The 21,923-nt window shown below is 40.7% G+C and overlaps 1 protein-coding gene across 3 annotated transcripts in view; it reads right to left on the bottom strand.

Annotated features, from left to right (window-relative positions):
- SH3D19 (SH3 domain containing 19) overlaps window positions 1-21,923 on the bottom strand; it is a 153,619-nt gene that overhangs the window by 31,879 nt on the left and 99,817 nt on the right. Inside the window, exons 4-12 of one of the 3 annotated variants that reach the window (XM_082258100.1) lie at window positions 17,379-17,421; window positions 15,977-16,112; window positions 15,075-15,261; window positions 9,077-10,072; window positions 8,761-8,868; window positions 7,565-7,662; window positions 2,902-2,960; window positions 2,228-2,483; window positions 1,449-1,517 (exon numbers count right to left, since the gene is read on the bottom strand). In XM_082258100.1, coding sequence (XP_082114226.1) covers window positions 1,449-1,517; window positions 2,228-2,483; window positions 2,902-2,960; window positions 7,565-7,662; window positions 8,761-8,868; window positions 9,077-10,072; window positions 15,075-15,261; window positions 15,977-16,112; window positions 17,379-17,421 — 1,952 coding nt within the window. Of the gene's footprint in view, window positions 1-1,448; window positions 1,518-2,227; window positions 2,484-2,901; window positions 2,961-7,564; window positions 7,663-8,760; window positions 8,869-9,076; window positions 10,073-15,074; window positions 15,265-15,976; window positions 16,113-17,378; window positions 17,422-21,923 lie in introns of all 3 variants that reach the window. The other 2 variants (XM_082258101.1, XM_082258099.1) reach the window with 2 other exon arrangements.

Here is a 21,923-nt window from a genome sequence, read left to right on the forward strand (position 1 = left end):
AAGTTAGAAGTTGACCGGCTACCATGCACATCTGCACCAGATTCTGAGTGAAACTGTTTTAGTAAATCTCGCCCTTTTTCATTTTCCAGGTGTTTGTTATATTTAAAGGGTCAATATAAACCATATCTGCTGCCTGTGTTGCACAAGGCAGGCACAACCCAATGACAAACTGTAATTTATTGTTTCTAAAAGGCCCAGTTCACACCAATGCGCTATATTGATGTGCGCTGGATGAAAACAGATCATGCTGCATTTAAATGCAGTGCATTGCTGTGGGGAACAAGTTAAATACTTGGCTCCTGCTGTGGAAAAAAAAGCACATCAATGCAATGCATTAAAAAACATTAGTCAACACACATAAAATCAAAGTGTTTTTTAGAAAGTGGGGAAGAGCTAGAACAGATTCAACTGCTGCTTGCATTCCCAGTAGGAAGATTTCCCCCACTTCCTTTCTAAATGACTGCTGTCGGGAATTCTCTGAGGACACAGGAAGCATTTAGTCCTCGTTCACATTGACTGTGGCTTTGAAACTGTGATACTTTATCTTAAATCGCACAATTTCAAAGCCGCATGGCAGTGCAACTTCGGGTGCGACTGTGGAAGACATCTGCACAGCTTCATGCACAGATGTTTATGCAAGTCACACCCAGAAATTTCCAAAAGTAGTGCAAGAACTACCCTTTTAATTTGATGCAAAGTCAGCGTCTCACCAATTTGAACAGTGCGATTGTCGGCAATAGGATGCAATTTGTCAAATCGCATGACATTGCTCCAATGTGAACGAGGGCTTAAGATCTGACAGGGATTCTATCTAACTCACTAAATCCAAAACCAACTAAAGCGGACTTTTAGATGAAGGCCTCATTCATATGAGGAATGCATCTTTCATGCATTTGGGGCTATGCACCTACACCAATGTCACATTGGGAGCATTGGCTGTGTCTGTGCAACCACTGCGTCCCAATTGACAGCTATGGGGCTGCCTGCACAGGGATGCATGGAACACCTGTGCAACCCTGTGATGGTAAACACAGCACTCCACGGGTAAACGGTTATGTACACCCTATTTAAAAAAGCCTAAAAAGTAGATTTTCTCCTTTTGAACCCACCCCCACTTCCCCTCAGCAATATGAATAACGTCTTTAGTTTTTTTTAACCCTTTTTTCTATTCCAACCTGCCCCTCCTCCATCCCATCTAGGTGAGAATAACATGCTCTGCTCCTGATGCCTCCTGGGGTATGGATGTCACATACCCCAGGAGGCACTGGCTTCCAGTCAGGAGATGGAAGTGTAGGTAGCCCGAACCCGGTAGAGACAGTCACCTCCCAATGACGTCACGGAATAGGATGGTAGAGGTGAACACAAGCCACGTGTTAGTCAATTATTATTTATATCACTATATCTTTCCACCGCATTTTACACATAATAAGCGGTTACGGTGGAATTACCTTGCATGACAGCTCTCGAGGGTTATTAGCTATAATATCCTTCTCAGCAATTCCATGAGGAAGAGGCAGCTAAAACAGAAAACAGTCACAGTATAAGTACACAGTACGTTGTAATATTACTTCTGCAACAAAATAATAATAGACACTGAGAACAGGCAAAATTCTTTTTTGATCTTTAGCCGACCATCTTTTTCATTTTCATATTTCTATTTGTGTAATGAAATGTACCATCATAAATCAGTTCACAGCACAGTGACCCTAACCTGACCACAATCAATCTTATCTGCTGGTGTACACATTTGATTTCTCAAACTGTTAATGACCATAGCAAGTGGTGATAGAGCCAAAGATATATTCAGACCTCATGCTGCTCTAGGCATACCTGAATGATGACACACCTTTGTACAAGCCCTGCCCATTGCGTTAAGTGATTATTCTAGCAAAAGCAACTGCTGGAATGTGCTTTTGAAAACAGCATATGGTCTGCTTTACATCCAACAGTACATTCAGTTTGTCTCATTTTTCCTGTACTATAAAAACCCCTCCGACTGATCTCTACAACCCCTGCACCCTAATGTTATGGATATAGCCAGAAGATCCCAGAGATGTCCAGAAGAGGATATTTTAAAAAATTTTTGCAATTTGTAAATCTTGTTGCTGGTGTTGCCCCCTCTATCTCTGCTGCCTTGGACACTAACCCACAAGGGCTATTGTGGTAAATACAGTACTGGAAAGAGGCCCGTTCTAACATTAGTAGAAGAGAAACCTATAGAACTCACCGTGTATTTATTATACAGAGGATGCCCAGGTTTAGGTCGAGGAGGTAGATCTGGTTGCTGTCTCTTTAACACTTGACTCTTTGATCTGCTGATACCAGATGTGTTCTGTTTTGTACCAAGGCCTGCATCAGAGGATGAACGAGGAAAGGCATCTCGATTTGAGGCATTTCTGGAAAGTTTGGGAGGTGGCGGTCGACCTGGGGGACCTTTCAATGGAGGCTGCTGTGCAGTTTCCATTACTTTAACACCAGCTGGCCTAAAAAGGAATGCGAGGTAAAATTTTACCATCAAAAGGAGAATGCTTCCTGACCAAGTATAGGAACGGCCAACAACAATGGCAGACGTTTACGTTTAGAAAACCTTATTGCTTAGCCATGTACAAGTGTTCTTGATGTTTAAGGAGAAACAAAACCCATAGAAATGGATTCCTAAATGTGTTTAAAATGATTTACTGACATAGGGGGAGATTTACCAAAGCTGGTGCACACAGAATCTAGCGCAGTTGTGAATAGTAACCAATCTGCTTCCAGGATTTTTTTTCAAAGCCTAATTGAACAAGGTGAAGTTAGAAGCTGATTGGTTGATATGCACAGCTGCACTAGATTCTGAGTGCACCAGTTTAATTACATCTCCCTTAAAGAGTCTGAAAGTTACAAAATATATACTGTGCATACCTAGTAGGCAGCACTGGCTTTGTCCGAAACTCTTCTGTACTATCAAATGTTTCCCATTCCTGCAACAGAAAAAAAATTCAAGCTCAATTCAGTATACAAAGTGTTCAGTGGGCTGAAGATTTGTATATTCTAAAATGTAACAACTGTTTCATGAATATAGTAAAAACTAAAAAAGAAAATGGGGTGCAGGCAGTACGGTTTTACTTCACAGCCATGCTATTTTAATTACATGTTTTCAGTGACCACCACATTTAAATTTATAGCATAAGTAAACCTATTTCTTAAAATGTCATGTACTGTAAGCTTTAACATGTTGGGTCACTTTTCAACATGTGAAAGTCTGCAGCTTACCAATAAAACAGACAGTACCTGGAAATCCTGCCATGGAAGTCCTTGCTCAGGCTCTTCCTGTTAAAGGGGAACAATGCTTTGTCCCTGCTTCCCAACTGTGCACATAACATATATTATCCCCCTGTCCCATAAGCTTCTGATGAACTACAAGTGGCAATTTTAACACACATTTTGGAGGTATGGTCCACTGTTGTCACCATCAGGATCATCCTGAAAAATGCCATGCAGCGATCTCTGTCATGCATGCAATAAACAAGCAGTGGCTGCAGGAGATTAGTAGCACTGGAACGCAACAAAGGATAAAAAAGGTAAAAACAAGTATTTTATTTAAAAAGGCAGTTTATGCTTTGGCAAACTACATGTCATTCATTTGGGATTTACATTTTCTTTTCTTCATGCTGGGCTATAGGGGTTTATGTACATCAAATACAGCCTGTGCATAAATTTTAAACACAAATGTAAAGAACGGCCATAAAAAATAATACTATTGAATAAGGAGGGGAAGCATCACCAGATATCTAGTCATAGTCTGAAATTCATGCACATAGTTTTGTTTTTTTCTGTAAATATATACAGTGCATCCGGAAAGTATTCACAGCACTTCACTTTTTACACATTTTGTTACGTTACAACCTTATTCCGAAACGGGAATTACAAACAATACCCCATAATGACAATGTAAAAGAAGTTTGTTGAAATCTCTGCAAATTTAAAAAAAAAACTAAAGTAAGTATTCACAGCCTTTGCTCAATACTTTGTTGAAGCACCTTTGGCACCAATTACAGCATCAAGTCTTTTTTTAGTATGATGCTACAAGCTTGACACACCTATTTTTGGGCAGTTTCTCCTATTCTTCTTTGCAGAAGCTCTCAAGCTCTATCAGGTTGGATGGGGAGCGTCTGTGCACAGCCATTTTCTGGACCTTTCCAGAGATGTTCAATCAGGTTCAAGTCTAGGATTTGACTGGGCCATTCAAGGACATTCACAGAGTTGTCCCGTAGCCATTCCTTTGTTATCTTGGCTGTGTGCTTAGGCTTTTTGTCCTGCTGAAAGACGAACCTTCCCCGCAGTCTGAGGTCCAGAGCACTCTGAAGTAGAGATGATTGAACTTTTGAAAAGTTTGGTTCGACCAGAACACCCGAACTTCCCGAAAGTTTGGGTCCGGATTTCAGAACCCCATTGAAATCAATGGGACGCGAACTTCGGTAATCAAAAAACACAATTTTGAAGCCCTAAAACCCAATAAATGCCCCTAAAAAGTGCCTATGGTTCTGGGTCATGCCCCAGGGACTATTAAGCACACAAAAAGAAGTTCTTAAAAATTGTCGTTTTTGATAGAGAGCCAATTATTGAAAAAATTATTGAAAAAATAAAAAGAGATTTCTTTGGATTTAGTGTCTGGGGGGTCTAAAAATTGTACCTGTGAAGTTTCAGCTCTGTAGCATGTCCAGAACCAGAAAAAAAATATCATTTTTCTTCGAATTTTTATTAGCGCAGGGATGTGGCTCCGCTCCTATCACACCTATATGTGAGTATGTGTATATATACCCCTATACAGAAGTTCAGATGTTATGCCTGCCTCCAAAGACGCCCAAAAAAACGCCTGCAACAACACACCTGGGCGTTTTTGTTGCAGGCGTTTATTGGGCATTTTTTGGGCGTCTTTGGAGGCAGGCATGACATCCGAACTTCTGTATAGGGGTATATATACACACACACATATATGTATATATACACACACACACACACATATAGGTGTGAAAGTAGCGGAACACCATCCATGCGCTAATGAAATTATTTGCAGGGATGTGGCTCCGCTCCTATCACACCTATATGTGTGTATATATATATATATATATATATATATATATATATATATATATATATATATATACACACACACATATATATATATATATATATATATATATATATATATATATATATGTGTGTGTGTGTGTGTGTGTGTGTGTGTGTGTGTGTGTGTGTGTGTGTGTGTGTGTGTGTGTGTGTGTGTGTGTGTGTGTGTGTATATACCCCTATACAGAAGTTAAGATGTTATGCCTGCCTCCAAAGACGCCCAAAAAATGCCCACTAAACGCCTGCAACAAAAACGCCCAGGTGTGTTGTTGCAGGCGTTTTTTTGGGCATTTTTTGGGCGTCTTTGGAGGCAGGCATAACATCTGAACTTCTGTATAGGGGTATATATACACACATATATATGTATATATACACATACACAAATATAGGTGTGATAGGAGCGGAGCCACATCCCTGCAAATAATTTCATTAGCGCATGGATGGGGTTCCGCTACTTTCACAACTATGTGTGTATATATATATATATATATATATATATATATATATATATACCCCTACACAGAAGTTCAGATGTCATGCCTGCCTCCAAAGACGTCCACAGAAAAGCCCAATAAACGCCTGAAACAAAAACGCCTAGGTGTGACAGGAGCGGAGCCACATCCCTGCTCTACTAAAAATTCTAAGACAAACAATCTTTTTCTTATGGCAGTCACCCTGACATGGATGAATTCGGTCACCCTAGCATACAAGGAGCGGAGCCCCATCCCTGCTCTACTAAAAATTCTAAGAAAAATTATCTTTTTCTTATGGCGGTCACCCTGACATGGAAGAGTTTGGTCACCCTGGCATAGCAGTCAGAGTCAGTTCACCCTACACTACACTACGGTCACCCTGACACTTAACATTTTCCTTACAGAAACTAGATTATTGAATCTAACTATAGTGGTATATAGTACCCTAACTACACTAGATATCCCTTTCCTCACACTAATAATTGCTAAATGACACTTTTGCAGCAGGAGTAACAGAACTGCTTCCACTCTCTTCCACAGCCCCTGTATTACAGTGCTAGAGATTTGGCGGGGCTATGTTATATACTGGGGGGCGTATTCACTACTGATTGGCCTCTGGACCCCCTAGTCACTCCAATCATATTCCTAGCATCCTCCTGCCCCCTCAATTGGCTTTTACTGATGTTTCTGGTCCAATCACAGGCTTTTAAAGCCCAGTTCCTCTCCCATTGCATTTTGGTCGGTTCTGGTTGCCGAATTCCGAACTTTTTCCGCAAAAAGTTCGGAATTCGGCCGAATTTCGAACAGTCAATGTTCGGGTCGAACCGATGGTCGACCCGAACCCTTCAATCATCCCTACTCTGAAGCAGCTTTTCATCAAGGATGTCTCTGTACAATGCTGCACTCATCTCTGGACTAGTCTCCCAGTTCCTGCCGCTGAAAAAAATCCCCACAGTATGATGCTGCTACCACCATGCTTCACTGTAGGGATGCTATTGGCCAAGTGAAGAGCAATGCCTGGTTTCCTCCAGACATGTTGCTTGCCATTAAGGCCAAAGAGTTCAATCTTTGTGTAATTAGACCAGGGAATTTTGTTTCTCATAGTCGGAGTCCTTCTAGTGCCTTTTGGCAAACTCTAGGTGGGCTGTCATGTGCCTTCTACTGAGGAGCGGCTTCCGTCTGGCCACTATACCATACAGGTCTTAGTGGTGGAGAGCTGCAGAGACGGTTGTTCTTCTGGAAGTTTCTCCTTTCTCCACAGAAAAAAGCTGGAGCGCTGTCAGGATGACCATCGAGTACTTGGTCACCTCCCTGACTAAGACCCTTCTCCCATGATCGCTTAAAGTTTTTGCCAGGCGGCCCGCTCTAGGAAGAGTCCTGGTGGTTTCAAAATTCTTCCATTTAAGTATAACGAAACCCACTATCCTCAATGGGACCTTCAATAACGCAGACATTTTTCTGTACCCTTCCTCAGATCTGTGCCTCAATACAATCCTGTCTCAAAGGTCTACAGACAATTCCTTGGACTTCATGGTTCGTTTTGTGCTGTGAAATGCACTGGTAACTGTGGAACATTATATAGACAGTTGTGTGTCTTTTCAAATCATGTCCAACCAACTGAATTTTACCACAGGTGGACTTCAGTCAAGTTGTAGAAATGATCAGTGGAAACAGGATGTACCTGAGCTCAATTTTGAGAGTCATAGCAAAGGATGTAAATACTTATGCATATGTGATTTTTTTTTATTTTTAATAAACTTGCAAGGATTTCAAACAAACTTCTTTCTCGTTGTCATTATGGAGCATTGTTTGTAGAATTTTGAGGAAAAAAATGTATTTAATCCATTTTGGAATAAGGCTGAAACATAACAAAATGTGGAAAAAGTAAAGTGCTGTGAATACTTTCTGGAACCACTGTGTATATACACATAGTATATAACTGGCAAACAGCAGATAATGCAAATTGATACAGTACTCACTTTTCTTACCGCAGGCCGTGCTCTTGCAGCAGATTTATTGTAAAGACCAACTGGTTTTTCAGCAGGAAGTGGTGGGGGAACCTGAAGTTCCTCACATGCTGTGAACACAGGATGACACTGTGATCTTTCATAAAGACTAGTCAACATAAGAAACCAGAAATAAATGCTTACTTCAGGATACAACAAATGATATCCAAATGCTTACATGAAATATAAAGAATTATAATGAATTAATGAAACACCAAGAAGCCCTAAAGTATGGGTAAATGCAGAGATCTGACAGGAAGTGACAGAAAATCCCAGCAATAGGAGTACAGCCGGAAAAAAAAACTGACAGAGGTTCTAACCCTTGCCATTTTTATCAAAAAGGAAATGTTTTGGCTGTATTTGGACTTAGCCATGACTATGCAGTCATTTATATGGGCTGCAGGGGTCCACCGCTGGAGCGTGGGGGAGCAGTATCTACCAGGGGAGAAGAGGATCGGGCAAGTTAAATTGTTCCTAGTCTCCCCTAGACTAAATGAGCATTTAATCCTTGCAGTGTAAGCACAGTCCCACGGCAAGGGGGAATTAAAACAATTCCTGGAGTTGGGCTTTAATACGGTAGATAACCTAGGATCTATGCAAGCCAGCAGATTTATTTCCATTACTGCAAGTAGTGTGATGCTTGCTAATGTCTATCTATAACAGGGTTGGGAATCCCAACAGAAGGGACCCAGGATGTTTTTCTCCAGTTACACCTGTCCACACAGTCCTTTGTCAGACAGGTAGTGAGTTTTCAGCTGAAAGTACAATGCCATCAAGAGCAAACAGAGCAACTCATGACTGCATATAGATCTGTACATTTTATAAATCCAAGGTTCCAAATAAATAATATTTTGTGATTACTGTAGGCTTTATGCTTGCTTTAACCTTTTAATTAGATCCTGCCTTGTCATAATTCTGTTTCTGTTCTAAAACTCTGGGCCTTATTCATAGATTCTTAAGTGTCTTATCTGTGTCTTAAGTGCCTTATCTGTGTCTGTGTCTTATCCAGCAGAGAATTTCATGAAACAGTTCATTCTTCAGAAAAAGTTTAAAAGCGAGAGAATCAGGCTGCTGTAACAAAGTTCTTTTTTTTTTAGATGATAATAAAACAAGATCCATAGTGACCTAAAAAAGAAATGCTTGTGCTATGGTATGATTGTGCTGCTTACATTTGCCTAGTTTGCCGGAGATCCGGATGACTGTAGGTTTTCTTAATATAACAGGAGGACCTGGCTGCTCCTTCTCAGTCCCATCCTTGGAAAACAGCTGGAATGGATCTGGCAAAATAAAACACATTTTTGGGAAAATCAAATGTTGCAATGTTCAGCAATCCTCTTGTTTTGCCAGAATTGAAGAGTTGTTAAAAAAAAATAGCCATCAGTAAAAGGCACAGAAACATAACTGCTTTTAGGCTGTCTAGGCCATATAAAAACAATTAAAAACAGAGGAATTAAAGAAAAAAAGCACACGTGTATCAGCGCTTACCAGGATTTGCACTGGAATTATTATTAACTTCTGGACTTGGTAACACAGGAGGTAAAACTTCGTCATCAAAGCTGATCAGGTCCAATTCACCCACTGACTTGCTTTGTGTGACCTGTGCAGGTACTCGGGTTCCAGGAGTTTCCACTGCATTAAATGCTTTGGCTTGAGTTGCTATAGAGAATTTCGGAGCAGAAATCAATGGTTTGGCTCCTACTGGTACCGAGTTATCATTCTGCAATGTTTTTTTCGGTAACATAGGCCTTGGGGCAGGAACTGGGATAATCCTGTCAGACTCTTTACTGTTAATTCCAGACACAGATGTTCCAAGGAGAACATCTGTGATGTCACTGCTGCTTTTTACAACGCTTGACTTTGGTTTCTTTGGCAGCTCTGGTTTGGTCACACCACCAGAATCTGACAGACTGGTTGGAACAAGCCCTTCTCTTGGTGTGCATTTTGGTTTGTTGTCTTTCCCTGGTTCCCATTCTCCAGATGTCCGATTAGAAAATGGTTTGGGAGCTACAGAAGGCTTACCAGGAACACCGCTTCTAGTGTTAATGGAGCGTGGAGCAATTTCTGGTCTTCGAGGATGTTCGGTAGTTTCACCTTGAGACTCAAAGGCTTTAATTCGTGCCGTAATACTGTTTTGGCTTCTTTCATGGCTCATATTGTTCACTTCAAATAATTCCCCTAGGAAGTTGTCATCAAATCCTGGACAAGACTGACTGGATGGCAGTTCTCCCTCAACTGTGGCCTGGAAGAACTCACTGTTTCCTTGAAAGATACTCAGGTTATGGTTTCCTACAGGCTTAAGATTTGGTTTTGTCCTTGGTCTTGGCACTGGATATCTGATGATATTTGGGACATTTGTGTCTTCATGCCGGGTGCTGGTCCCAGCAGTGTTACTGATTGCTATCTGGTGACCACTGTCCTGAACATTGTTTTTCACAAATGGTAATGGTTGTCGGGGTCTCTCTGGCCTTTCTGTTCTTTGCACTAAAAAATAGTAAAAATATTCATGATAATTGTGCACACATCAAAGTATTTTCAGTAAAAAATGGCCTGCTGCTTTTGACATATATTTTAAAGCAAAACTCCAGCCAAAAACAACAAGATAAAAACTGTAAGAACTTACCGTAAAATCCTTTTCTCTGAGTCCTTTGACAGACGCAGCTCTCAATGCTTCTTCACTATTGGGTTATGTGCCATCTACATGAGTAGACTAGGCAGTGAAAACTTTTCACTCGATACGCCTATAGGGGCTGTCCCTCTCGACATAACCCCAGACACACTGTGCTCTCAAATCAGTTTCGTAGCAAGCAGTGAAAGAAGACAGAACCAACCCCATTTTAGAGGGATGGGAGCTGCGTCTGTCAAAGGACTCAGAGAAAAGGATTTTACGGTAAGTTCTTACAAAAATCCAATTTTCTCTATCGTCCTTTTGCAGACGCAGCTCTCAATGCTTCTTCACTATTGGGACGTCCCAAAGCAGTGTAGGCATGAGGGGTGGGAAAACGCAACCAACTGTTAACGTACATCCAAGGCTAAAACACGTAGCAAACTGGGCGACAAAAAAAAAAAAAAAATTAACCCAAACCAACAGAGCATATCCGCAAAAATTTCACCCCCATAAAAAGAAAACCAAGTCTCTTTATCAAACAGCAGCCTGCAAAATCTTGCGGCCAAAGGAAGCATCTGAGGATGCCAACAAATCAACCTTGTAGAATTTGGTAAAAGTGTGCACAGACGACCAAGTCGACGGTCTACACACCTGAGCAACAGAAGCCTGATGGCGAAAAGCCCAAGAGGCACTCAGCGCTCTAGTAGAATGCCGGTCCCACAGTGGCAAAAGGGGATCTCCTCGGCAGAGCCAGTTGACGCACCCCTGGAATAAAGGTGCGGCTCAAGGAATTAGACGCCAGGGGACGTTAGAAGTAAATGGCTAAGGCCGACACCTGACCTTTAATTGTACCTAAAGCCAAGCATTGCTCAACTCTCTTCTGCAAGAAGGTTAAGACCCTCGCCACCAAAAACAAGCGAGGATGCAACTTTTGTGACTCACACCAGGCAATATACATCTTCCAAGTATGATGATAAATCTTCCTGGAAGTAGCCTTCCTAGCTCTTAACAAGGTAGGAATGCCAGAATCAGAGAGGCCTCTGTCTCTCAACACCTGGCCTTCAACAGCCACGCCATTAAAGCCAGCGACCGTAAAGCAGGATGGAAGATCGGCCCTCGAGACAGCAGATCCTCTCTCAGAGGCAGCCACCAGGGAGGCTCGACGACCATCTCTACCAGGTCTGCGTACCAAGACCGGCGAGGCAAGTCTGGGGCCACCAGAATCTCCGGCACCTGTTCCATCGCCAACCTGCGGAGGAACCTTGACAAGAGCTGTATCGGAAGAAAGGCATCACCAACGCGTCTGTGGCGTTGGCCAGAGGGTCTCGAGCCCTGGCCACAAACCGCTCTACCTTTTTGTTCAGACGAGACGCGAACAGATCCACCTCCAGCCAATGGCTGAAAGCACTGACTGGAGTGTTCTGACAGAGGGTCTGTCCCCCTGTCAGAACACAATAGAAATACAGGAGAGATCGCTGTACTAATATTCGACTGTTAGTACAGCAGCTCCCACTGGGGCGGTCAGTTTTTAAAAATGTAAAAATCAATTTATTAAATAAATATCTGCATTCATGTGTGTCTTTAATATCTGTCTATAAAATGTTTTACCAAAAAAAAAAAAAAAAGCGTACAAAGGCATGTTGGATACAAAGATGCATATGAACAGTATGTAAACAAAGGGTTAATTTTTACATTTGATGAAATATCTGTGAAAATAGAATATCAATAGCTAGTTTTGCTTGACAGGACAATAGAAAGGGTCCATTGCTTTTGTGTAACTCATATGTTACTTTCACTTGTTAAGTAGAAATCATAACGGGCAGCACAATGGCTAACTGGTTAACACTTTCCGCCTAGCAGCACTTTTGGTGCCTCTCTATGCTCCAGTTCCTGCCCAAGGGATCATGTTAATGCCGGTTTAGTTCTAATCCTTAGACAACTACTGTGTTATTTTCATGCATCCTGATTAAGCTACTTCTAGCAAAACACATTGACATTTGATATATCTATATTGCATGCAATGCTACTTACCTACTATCACTTGTAGTTGGCTCAGCTAATGAGCAAACCAAAACACATTGGTTTTTAGAAGAGATGTATGGGATTCTTTTTTTTTTTTTAGATTTTTACTTACCTAGGTGGATGCAGCATCAGTCCAATGCTGCATCTGTCCCCCAGCGCCTCCACACTGAGAACCGAGCGATCAAACACAGATGATTGCTTGGTTCTGACAGCTCGGTGAGCAGAGAGCTGCTGTCAGTTAGCAGCTCTCTGCTCCTCCTTGCTCATTGGAGCACTGGGCTGTGGAGGGGGCGGAGCGGCTTGCTGAGAGGCTGAGCCGGGCGTTGGTCCAAGCACCTGGCAGATCCCAACTTCCACTGTTGTGATGACGCAGTGCCTAGACTGACTTCTGTGACGTCAGCAGAGAGCGGACTTCAGCCCGCTCTCTGCTGAAAATGGTCACAGGAGTGCAGAATAAACTGCACTTCTGTGATCCATAGGAGATGTACAGCCAAATGAGCTTTGGCTGTACATCTCCTTTAAAGTGTAAACCTACATATTTTTGCATTATATTTTAAATTAATTGTACAATAAAAACATCTTTTTTTTATATGGTTGTGTACTCTTTATCTGGCTAATCTAGTCTGATTTTTCCTTTTTTTGTTGTTCCATTATCAGCACTAGGGTCATCGGCTTGAATCCCAACCAGGACACCACCTGCATGGAGATGGAAGGTCTCCCTGTGCCTATGTGGGTTTCCTTTGAGTAATCAGGTGTCCCCCAACACTCCAAAGACATGCTGGTAGATTAAGTGGCTCGTGTTCAAACTGGCCCTATAATGTGTATCAAGGAATGTGAGTTAGGGGGCCTTAGATTGTAAGCTTCATGAAGGCAGGGACTAATGTGAATGTACAATACATATGTAAAGTGCTGTGTAAATTGACGGCGCTCTAGAAGTACCTCTAATAAAATAACTCAATCCCTACATCTATAGACCTTCACCATCTAACACTAACCTATCTAGCCCTGTAAAGAAGAAATTAGTAAACATACTTTTTGAAGCCGATCTGACCCGATCCCATGCTGAGCTGTCAGCCGCAGCTTCGCTGTGCAGTCAGGTGCAGAGGACACATCCAACCACTGGAGACAGGATCAGATCAGCTTCAAAAAAGTTATGTATACTGATTTCTTCTTTACAGGGCTAGATAGGTTTGTGTTAGATCCTGGAGGTCTATAGATGCAGGGATTTTCGTTTTATGGTGGACTTACACTTTAAATCTCAACTCCAGGCAGATATAAAAGACACAAAATCTTCCAGCTCTATATTCATTACTACATCAATAAACAATTTTCAAATGTAGTGCAAGAATCTAAATTTGATTTGGTGGGGCAATACACTGTACAGTAGGGCTCAGACAGTGAAATGGAGGAGCAGCACAAAGCACCAGACAGTGCTCAAATGCTAACTAGAGATATGGTAACTTGATGACAAAACAGGGTGACCTTTTGATGAGCTCATCAAACAGCTGCTTCTCTTTTCAACCACTGGTTAAGGAGGGACAAGACCTGTGTTACCAAAGAAAAATCAGGTCTTTTGCCCTGCCAAACAGGTGCGGCAGAAGTGTAAATCTTAGAACGGGATGGACAGAGATATAAATTGCAAGTAAAACTGTTCCTTTACATGCATTTCATCTTTGCCTGTTTAACTTTTTTTTTAGTTCAGCTTTAAGTAAATGTTCAGGAAACAAAAAACATAACCATTCCCTCACCCTGTCCCAGGCACTTTTGTCCTAGTGCCTTTATTTACCTTTACCCCCACTCAGATCCCTCCTGATACCCTTGCTAAGTAACTGCCAGTTTCATATTGAATGGCATTGCTCCCCATCCCAATAACACAGAGCTGGGGCAACTTTATAATCAAGCTCCAACTGCTGTACTGTAAGGTGACGGGCAGGGATTTGTGTGGCAGAGTATATGTAAATATACGCACCGGAGCTAGTTTTTTTCATGAGAGATTTACAATAATGTAAGCAATAAAAGCAAAGCGTGTAATGTATTAAATCCTCATGTGTTTTTAATAATCAATGTAAATGAAGCAGCCTTTTGCCTTACCACTGACTAAAAACAATAAGGATCGGTAGCTAGAAACCATGTGATATAGTTTGCCCAGGCTGGGAGACTGGTAGTAATCACAGTCTGTGTGATCTTATCTGCCTTTGCTAGGAGCAGAAGTTTTTATCCAGGCACAAAATATATATCCTATTTAATCAATTATAATTTTATTTGGCAATCCAAACATATGTCTTACTGGTTCAAGAGAATTGTCAATTTTAATGATAGGTCCAGTTTATGGTTCATATATGGATGTTGTTGACCGCCCTGAACTTCTATTCACATGAAGACAAATCCTGTTTTAGTGAAGCCAAGTTGAAGGTGTAGGGTTGATTTACTAAAACTGGAGAGTGCAAAATCTGGTGTAACTGTGCATGGTAGACAATCAGCTTCTAACTTCAGCTTTGACAATAAATCCTGGAAGCTGATTGGTTTCTTTGCAGAGCTGTGCCAGATTTTGCACTCTCCATGTTTAGTAAATCAACACCCGTATGTTTCAACCCGAATGGTAATTTCAGGGGGAGAAACCTGTTTTTGTGATTAGCGACCTTTTAATAAGGATGTATAAAAAAGTGTAGGAAAAAGGTTCCTTAAAAAATGTGTTTCTAACTGTACATGTACATGTGTGCACCACATGTCATTTGAAGAGAGATTTGACACAGCTTTAAGGGAAAGTCAAGGCACCCTATTTTATAAACTTAATATATTATGTGCTGTGCAATGTAGAAGTTTTTGCTGTTTAATGTACAATTATTTTAAACCTACCTGTGATTGTGGCTTGATCACAGAGAACAGGCTGATGAATTACATTATTGACGGGCCCAGGGCGATCATCCTCCAAAGGAAAGTCGGTCTGTGTAGCACACGTCGTTGTCCGCCTGGGCTCAACATTAGCATTGGGTGTAACTTGGACTTGGTTGATTTCTTTTATGACCTGCTCATAGGATGGAGGCTGCTTCACAAAAAGAAAGCAATGGTTACATTGCAGGCAGAAGAAAGCAGCTTCAAACGCTGCCCTGATGCAAAAATGGTACCTAAATTAAACACATAATTAAATATTTTTCAATATTGAATATACCCAAACCTAAACTACATGTAAATTTGGGTGGCTTTCACACAGGCAGCAGTAAAAACAGGCAATTGAGCTGCATTTTTACCACCTACCTAAAGCTTTGTGTCACAGCACATTTAAATGTGTATATCAAGTTGACAGGTGGCACCCTGTCTGGCAAACTCAAACCATTGAAGTCAACAGAAATGCGCCATAACCGCAAACCAAACACTTGGTTTGTGGTTGCAGCATAAGTCCCATTGTATATTGACCTTCGTGAAAAAAAAAAAAAAACTGGCATTCAGGAGGCAGCAGGATCGCCTCCTGAATGCCTGGCAGCAGCGGATTAGCCACAAAGTGATCCAACGCGGATGCAGAGAATGGGCAAGTGTGAACTTCACCTAATACACAATTTGCTTTAAAGACTACCAATTGGAATGTGCATTGTAAAACACTAACCTAGTTTGTGCTTAATGTCAACAATATTACAATCTCATTTTTGTAAACACCTTACATGCTCATTCATGTTCTAGATTATTTATTTTTGATTAAACCAAATTTAAAAAAAATAAAAATACAAATTATAAAAGAGAAAAAAATATTAACTACTACTGACCTCCGGATGATGGGAATCACTGGGTCTCCACTGAGGTGGGGGTGGAGGAGGAAACCCTAGTCCGCCTGCTGGACCACCATGAAACCAGGATCCAGGACCAATTGGCTCAGCAGCAACAATGGTGATCTCAGGACGTCTGCAGTAAGAGAAAACTGAGGTAAAACTCTGCATAATAATTCTATTTTAAAATACCTAAAATACATTAATCTACCTGGCAGTGGTTGGGAGTTATTGCCATAGTTCCAAATAAACCCAATTATTTGCGATCAGCTGGCACAGCTTACTTTACATGGATTGCCTTTGTTTGCAAATATATTTAAAAAACACGAAAATCTACAATTAAATTTTTGCTTTATTATTAGTTCAGACCACTGGCAAGTAATTTTGCTCATCCCTAGGAGGACACAACAGAGAACACATTTTCTAGATCATCAGGAGAGTTAAAGAAAAGAAAAGACATCTATCCTCCTAGGACACTGGCAAAAAACTACCACACTGATTGTAGGAATGGTTATCCTGGGCTGGCCTACATTTTTTTCCAGTGTCCAATTCTTCTGTAGGCAGCAGTTTAAAGCAAAGTTTAAGAATTTCTGTTTTGGTCAAAGGTCGAGAAAGAAAAAAAATGTTATTAAGACAGAAAATGTCTAACATTCATACTGATTACAATGACAGAAACATATAATACTATATTTTCAGTCTGATCCAAGTAAGTTATGCAGAGTTGTTTCATGCCATTTTGTTAGATAGACTGAGTAGTTAGACAGTTAGATCTACTAGGTAGGACCAACATGTCCCCCCACCTTCAGAACTGCCTGAATTGTTCACTGCATGACTTCAACAATGCATATGTTCTTCAGTTCTGTAATACGCAGTTGAATTTCCTAAGCTTAGCTGACAGAAGTGCAATCTGCCACAGTTTTCTGATGCTATAGTTCATCCTCTTTAATGTGTGACAAGATGAATGCTCACAGATGCCCTTCTGCACACCACTGTACGGGGGGGGGGGGGGGGGGTTATTTCAGCATTTGTGGGTTTCCTACCATTTCGAACAAGTCTGCCCATTCTCTTCTGACCTCATTAATAAGGTGTCTTCCCCTACAAAACCATGCAGCTCACTGGATGTTTTCCACATCATTCTCTATAAATTGTAGAGAAAATGCTGCAACTGCTATGTCTGGCAGTAATAATCATTCCATCGTTAAAGTCATTTAGATCACACATGTTCCACATTCTTATATTTGGCCAAACAGCCACAGAAACTCTTGACCATGTCTGCAAGATTTATTTATTGAATTGCATCCACATGAGTCACCATTTAGCATTGCGGGATGAGCCTTACCCGGGATGTACCTTATGATTTGTAGACGGAAAAAAAAAAAAAGGACATGATTGACATTAATACCTTCTATCTCTTTGCTGTTCACTCTGTGCAGTAGTTCTGGAAGCTGCAAAATAAACCAATAAATGTAAATAAACCAATAAATGTAAAATATTACATGCATGCAGATTTTCCTATTGAAATTTACTTTGATAAAAAAAAAATTGAATCTGGTATACCTGTAGAGTATCTTATTCACACGTAATAAAAAAAAAAAAAAAAGAAAACAGCAAAAATAAAGCTTAGGAGGTATATAAAAAGATTTGTAAACTTAATTAAGGCAGGTACACACAGCGGACTAAGCAAAAAAGAAAAAATGGAGCGATTGCTCTACTAAGCAATGCTAGTGCAGGGTTCTGCAGCAGTTACCACAAACCTACCACACAAGAGATATTGATGCTCCAAGATGTGTGGCGTAAGAGTGCGTATGGGGCAACATTGCTGGAAATAACCAACTTTAGTATTGGCGCTGCCAGATGCAAACTGTGGGCTTTACTGACATTTCTAGCAGATACTCCAGTGTTCTCCTCTGTCAATGCAAATCTATACTCTGTAATGAGGGTATGCAGTTCATGGTACACATATGCATATTTTGACATTTGACTTATGAAGAACAGAAAAGCCTGTGGCCTAATTGAAGGAAATGCAATAGATTCCTCGATCTTAAAAGAGTGAATGGATGAATAACCCATGCCAGGCTATTGTATTCTGACAGCTGGTGCTGTTGGCTGTCAAAGTACCTAACACAGTGCCCGCATCTGAATGGATACAGATGCGGTTCAGCTGACAATTTTTGCCTGGCTCCTTTGACAAATGTGGATTTAACGATCGACTTTTGTTGAATGTAGCATTGCCAATAGGATCATATACTGCTCAAATATCAGCTGAGCCACCATGAAGTGACCCAAACCTGAGCAGTGTGTAGCCAGCTTAATAAAATGACTGACACACATAGAAGTGATTTTCTGATGTGAGTGAACTACATTAAACGCAAACCCAGTTTTAATATAAAAGCCAAGGGGATGTGACTAGAGACTGCAGTTACCCACAACATTGAATGCTATGTCAGTCTCTTTTGGTAAAATGAGAAATCTTACTGTTTGTTATAGGTTAGTGCACAGCCTCATTTAATAAACTCATGCAAGTATTGCAATTACCAAAGCATACAAACGCTGATGCAACATTTCCATAACAAGTAAATCCACATGTGAATTCAAGCTTCCTCCCATGCAATTTATGTATATAGAATTTTCAGGGCCGTGCAGAAAGAGGGTGTAGTCATTCGAAGATTTTGTCACTGGAAAATTAGTGCTCTCGGTTAGATGATCCTAACAAACTACAGACAGGAGGCTAAAGCTATGACTAGACTTTGGGAGTGCTTAGTTATTGCGTCTTGATAAAAATCTTTCTCCGCTAAGGTACTCAGACAGAAAGATTCTTTGGTACTTCAGACATGTTGCAGGTTAGTGTAAAAGCCCCTGAAGTAGTAAAAGATAAATGTACTTATCCTTTGCATACCTTCCCCCAGGGGTTTGACCATTCCATATACTCACCCGCAACTGTACTGTCCAAAGCCTGACAGGCCGAGAGACAAGCTTTCCATTGATGTGAAAGAAGGCAGTGCACTTGCGCCAGTATAGCGCATATGATTTCTAAAGGGGTGAAGGGGGATGCACAGTATTTTTTTTTTAATCTTCAAGTTTTATCCTTTTAAGTAACTAAAACATCAAAAATAAACATAACAAAATGTCAATCCAAAACAGATGTTTCAGTTAGTGACATCTGATGGGATGAGGCGGTCACCAGCTATAGATCAGTAAAAAGATCTGTAACGCAGTGATGCCTTCACAGCCAGTAAATTACTACATCTGTATGCAAATGGCCCAATCGTTGCAATTACTAAATCCTGATGCAACATTTCAATGACAAGCTTAACCATTCCTCCTGCCACAATTGCTGGTTCTTTTCCTGTCTGTGCTAAATTCTGTATAATATAAAAAGAAAAAAAAAAAAAAAGTGTGAGCCTAGGGTAAAGGGCAGACCTGTTTTTTTAGTTCTGGATAGTGGATAGCTAAGGTTTTAGAGCCATTATTGGAGATTTTCTCCTGACTTCTTGTCATGATAACAATAATGAAAAGTTAGGGAGGATCCCCAAGGCGGAGACCCAAAACACCAATAAAAACTTGCCACAAAAAAGAGAATAATAATAAGAAAAGAGAGAGAGGGGGCACCACCATCTAAGTGCAGATTTATTGAGACAAATGATAAATGCATGAAATGAGTGGAGCGATGAGCAGAGTGCCAAAGGTTTCCAACCGTCTGCAGAACATCTACCTGCCTGCTTTCCTGCTCCAATTTGCAATCTCCGGCCGCTTCTTATACATAGGCGCTGCACTGTACCGGCTCCCTCTTCCATCCATGACTGAAGACCTGCTATACCCAGGCTGTTTGATATGCAGATTGTCATTTTACCAGAGTAAGTGCATTTTAATGCATTTTTTTATCATCTATCTCAATAAAATATACACTTAAATAGTGGCACCCGCCCTCTCCTTTTCTTTGTTATTTGTGTACTAGCAGGATTTTCCCAAGACCCTGCTTCAGTGAGTTGCTGTAGCCATGGCAAAATATTCTTTGTTTATTTATTGGACAACTAACCCTTTAAACTGCAATTCCCATCAAATTTTAACTAAGGCTAAATCTACTACCACCCCCATTCCAAGACTACTCTATATACCCTGTAAAAGAAAAGTGTATACTTGCCTATTCTGAATCTGCTCCGTTCTGTTCACATAGAGAGCGCTGTGCGCAACATTCTGCATAGAGGGGAGACAGCCAACAACCACTGCCCCTATAGTAAGCTTATGGGTGACATCTTCACCCAGACTCTACGGCTGTTGTCACTCTGCCTCTCCTCTACACTGAAGCTGGCGCTTGGACCAGGTCATGTGACCGGACTGGCTTCAGAATAGGCAGACTATAGACAGACATCTTTTCTTTAACAGGGTAGATAGAATATTCTTAGAATGGAAGTAAGAGTAGATTTAGCCTTACAATTTGATTGGAATTCCACTTTAAGGGAATTTTTTGCTTTAGTTAGTCTTTTTTGAGCTATCCCTTTCTGTTGTTTGAGGTTCTAAAACTTCCTCACTCTGTCCAAAGCTAAAACATTTATGTTCATTTACAGTTTCCCTTTAGATATGCGTTGGGGTGAACTTGAACATTTTAGCTCTCCGCTTTCTGAGAAAGAGGGACATCTTTAGCACCCAAGACGCTGCTTCAGTGCGTTGCTGTAGCCATGGCAAAGTGTTCTTCATTTATTTATTGGACATTTAACTCTTTAAATTGTAATTCCAGTCAAATTCTAACTAAGACTAAATCTACTCCCACCCCCATTCTAAGACTATTCTACATACCCTGTAAAAGAAAAGTGTATACTTGCCTATTCTGAAGCCGCTCCGTTCTGTTCACAGAGTGAGCTCTGTGTGCAACAATTAGTAGAGTAGAGGGGTGACAGCCAACAACCACTGCCCCTATAGTCTCCTTGTGCATTGTTTGAGGTTCTAAAACTTCCTCACTCTGTCCAAAGCTAAAACATTTATGTTCAGTTAGTGTTTCCCTTTAGATATGCATTGGGGTGGGCTTGAACATTTTAGCCCTCAAATTTCTGAGAAAGAGGGACATCTTTTAGCACAAAGTATAAGCCCATGCCCCTGCCACTCCCCAATTTATGCAGATCATGAAGAATAAAATAAAAGAATGAACAATTGAAGCCACATTTGCATTTTACAACCATTTCTATTCCTTTTAATGCCTTTCCAAATTAACAGAGCAGATGCAACAGTTTATAGATTTAGTAATAAGTTTAGTGTAGTAAAACACTTTTGGTAGTGTTAGTGCATTTTGTTATAGGGATCAGTACATCAGACCAAAAAGAGGGACCAATGAGGTAGAAAAAGGGACAGAGAGATTTGGTTCCAAAAAAAAGGGACAGTTTGGAGCTAGGATTTTAGGTGAGCTTAAAACGTGAAATGACATATTATAAGGAACATTTACAAGTGTTAATTGTGCCTAAGCAATACCCTGAGAAATCTTTTTCCATGTATCCTTTTGCCTAGAACTCCTCCTGAAATTAGCAGTACAATAGTATTTGATGGTGCCTAGGTACTCCTGTATCTACAAGCCCCATAGATGTATATATAGGGTGTGAGATATAAAGCTCTACTGACATTTACTGCTGGTCTCAGGAGACTTAAGCAGCCCATATTAAAAAAAAAAAAAAAAGTAAATGAATTGTTTTTTTTTCCATGTATAGCGAACTTTAGTGAGTTTTGGGGATATCAATGCTGAGCCGCTAACTGTAGAGACAACAGGAAAGTCTTTTGTTTTGTTTTTTTGGAGGCATAGCCTATAGAGTTTAGTATCCCTTAAAATGACCCACTTCTGCAAAAGATAAAAAGCACCTGTTTAACACAGTTTAATTCCTGTCCTTCTGCCCATGCTCTCTACTACGGCCTTACAATCTTTAGTATCCGACATACCTCCAGGTATGTTGGATGCCTGGCTTTC

The sequence above is a fragment of the Pelophylax lessonae genome, assembly GCF_965119305.1.
Source record: "Pelophylax lessonae genome assembly, chromosome: 1".
In the NCBI taxonomy this organism is placed as follows: Eukaryota; Metazoa; Chordata; class Amphibia; order Anura; family Ranidae; genus Pelophylax; species Pelophylax lessonae.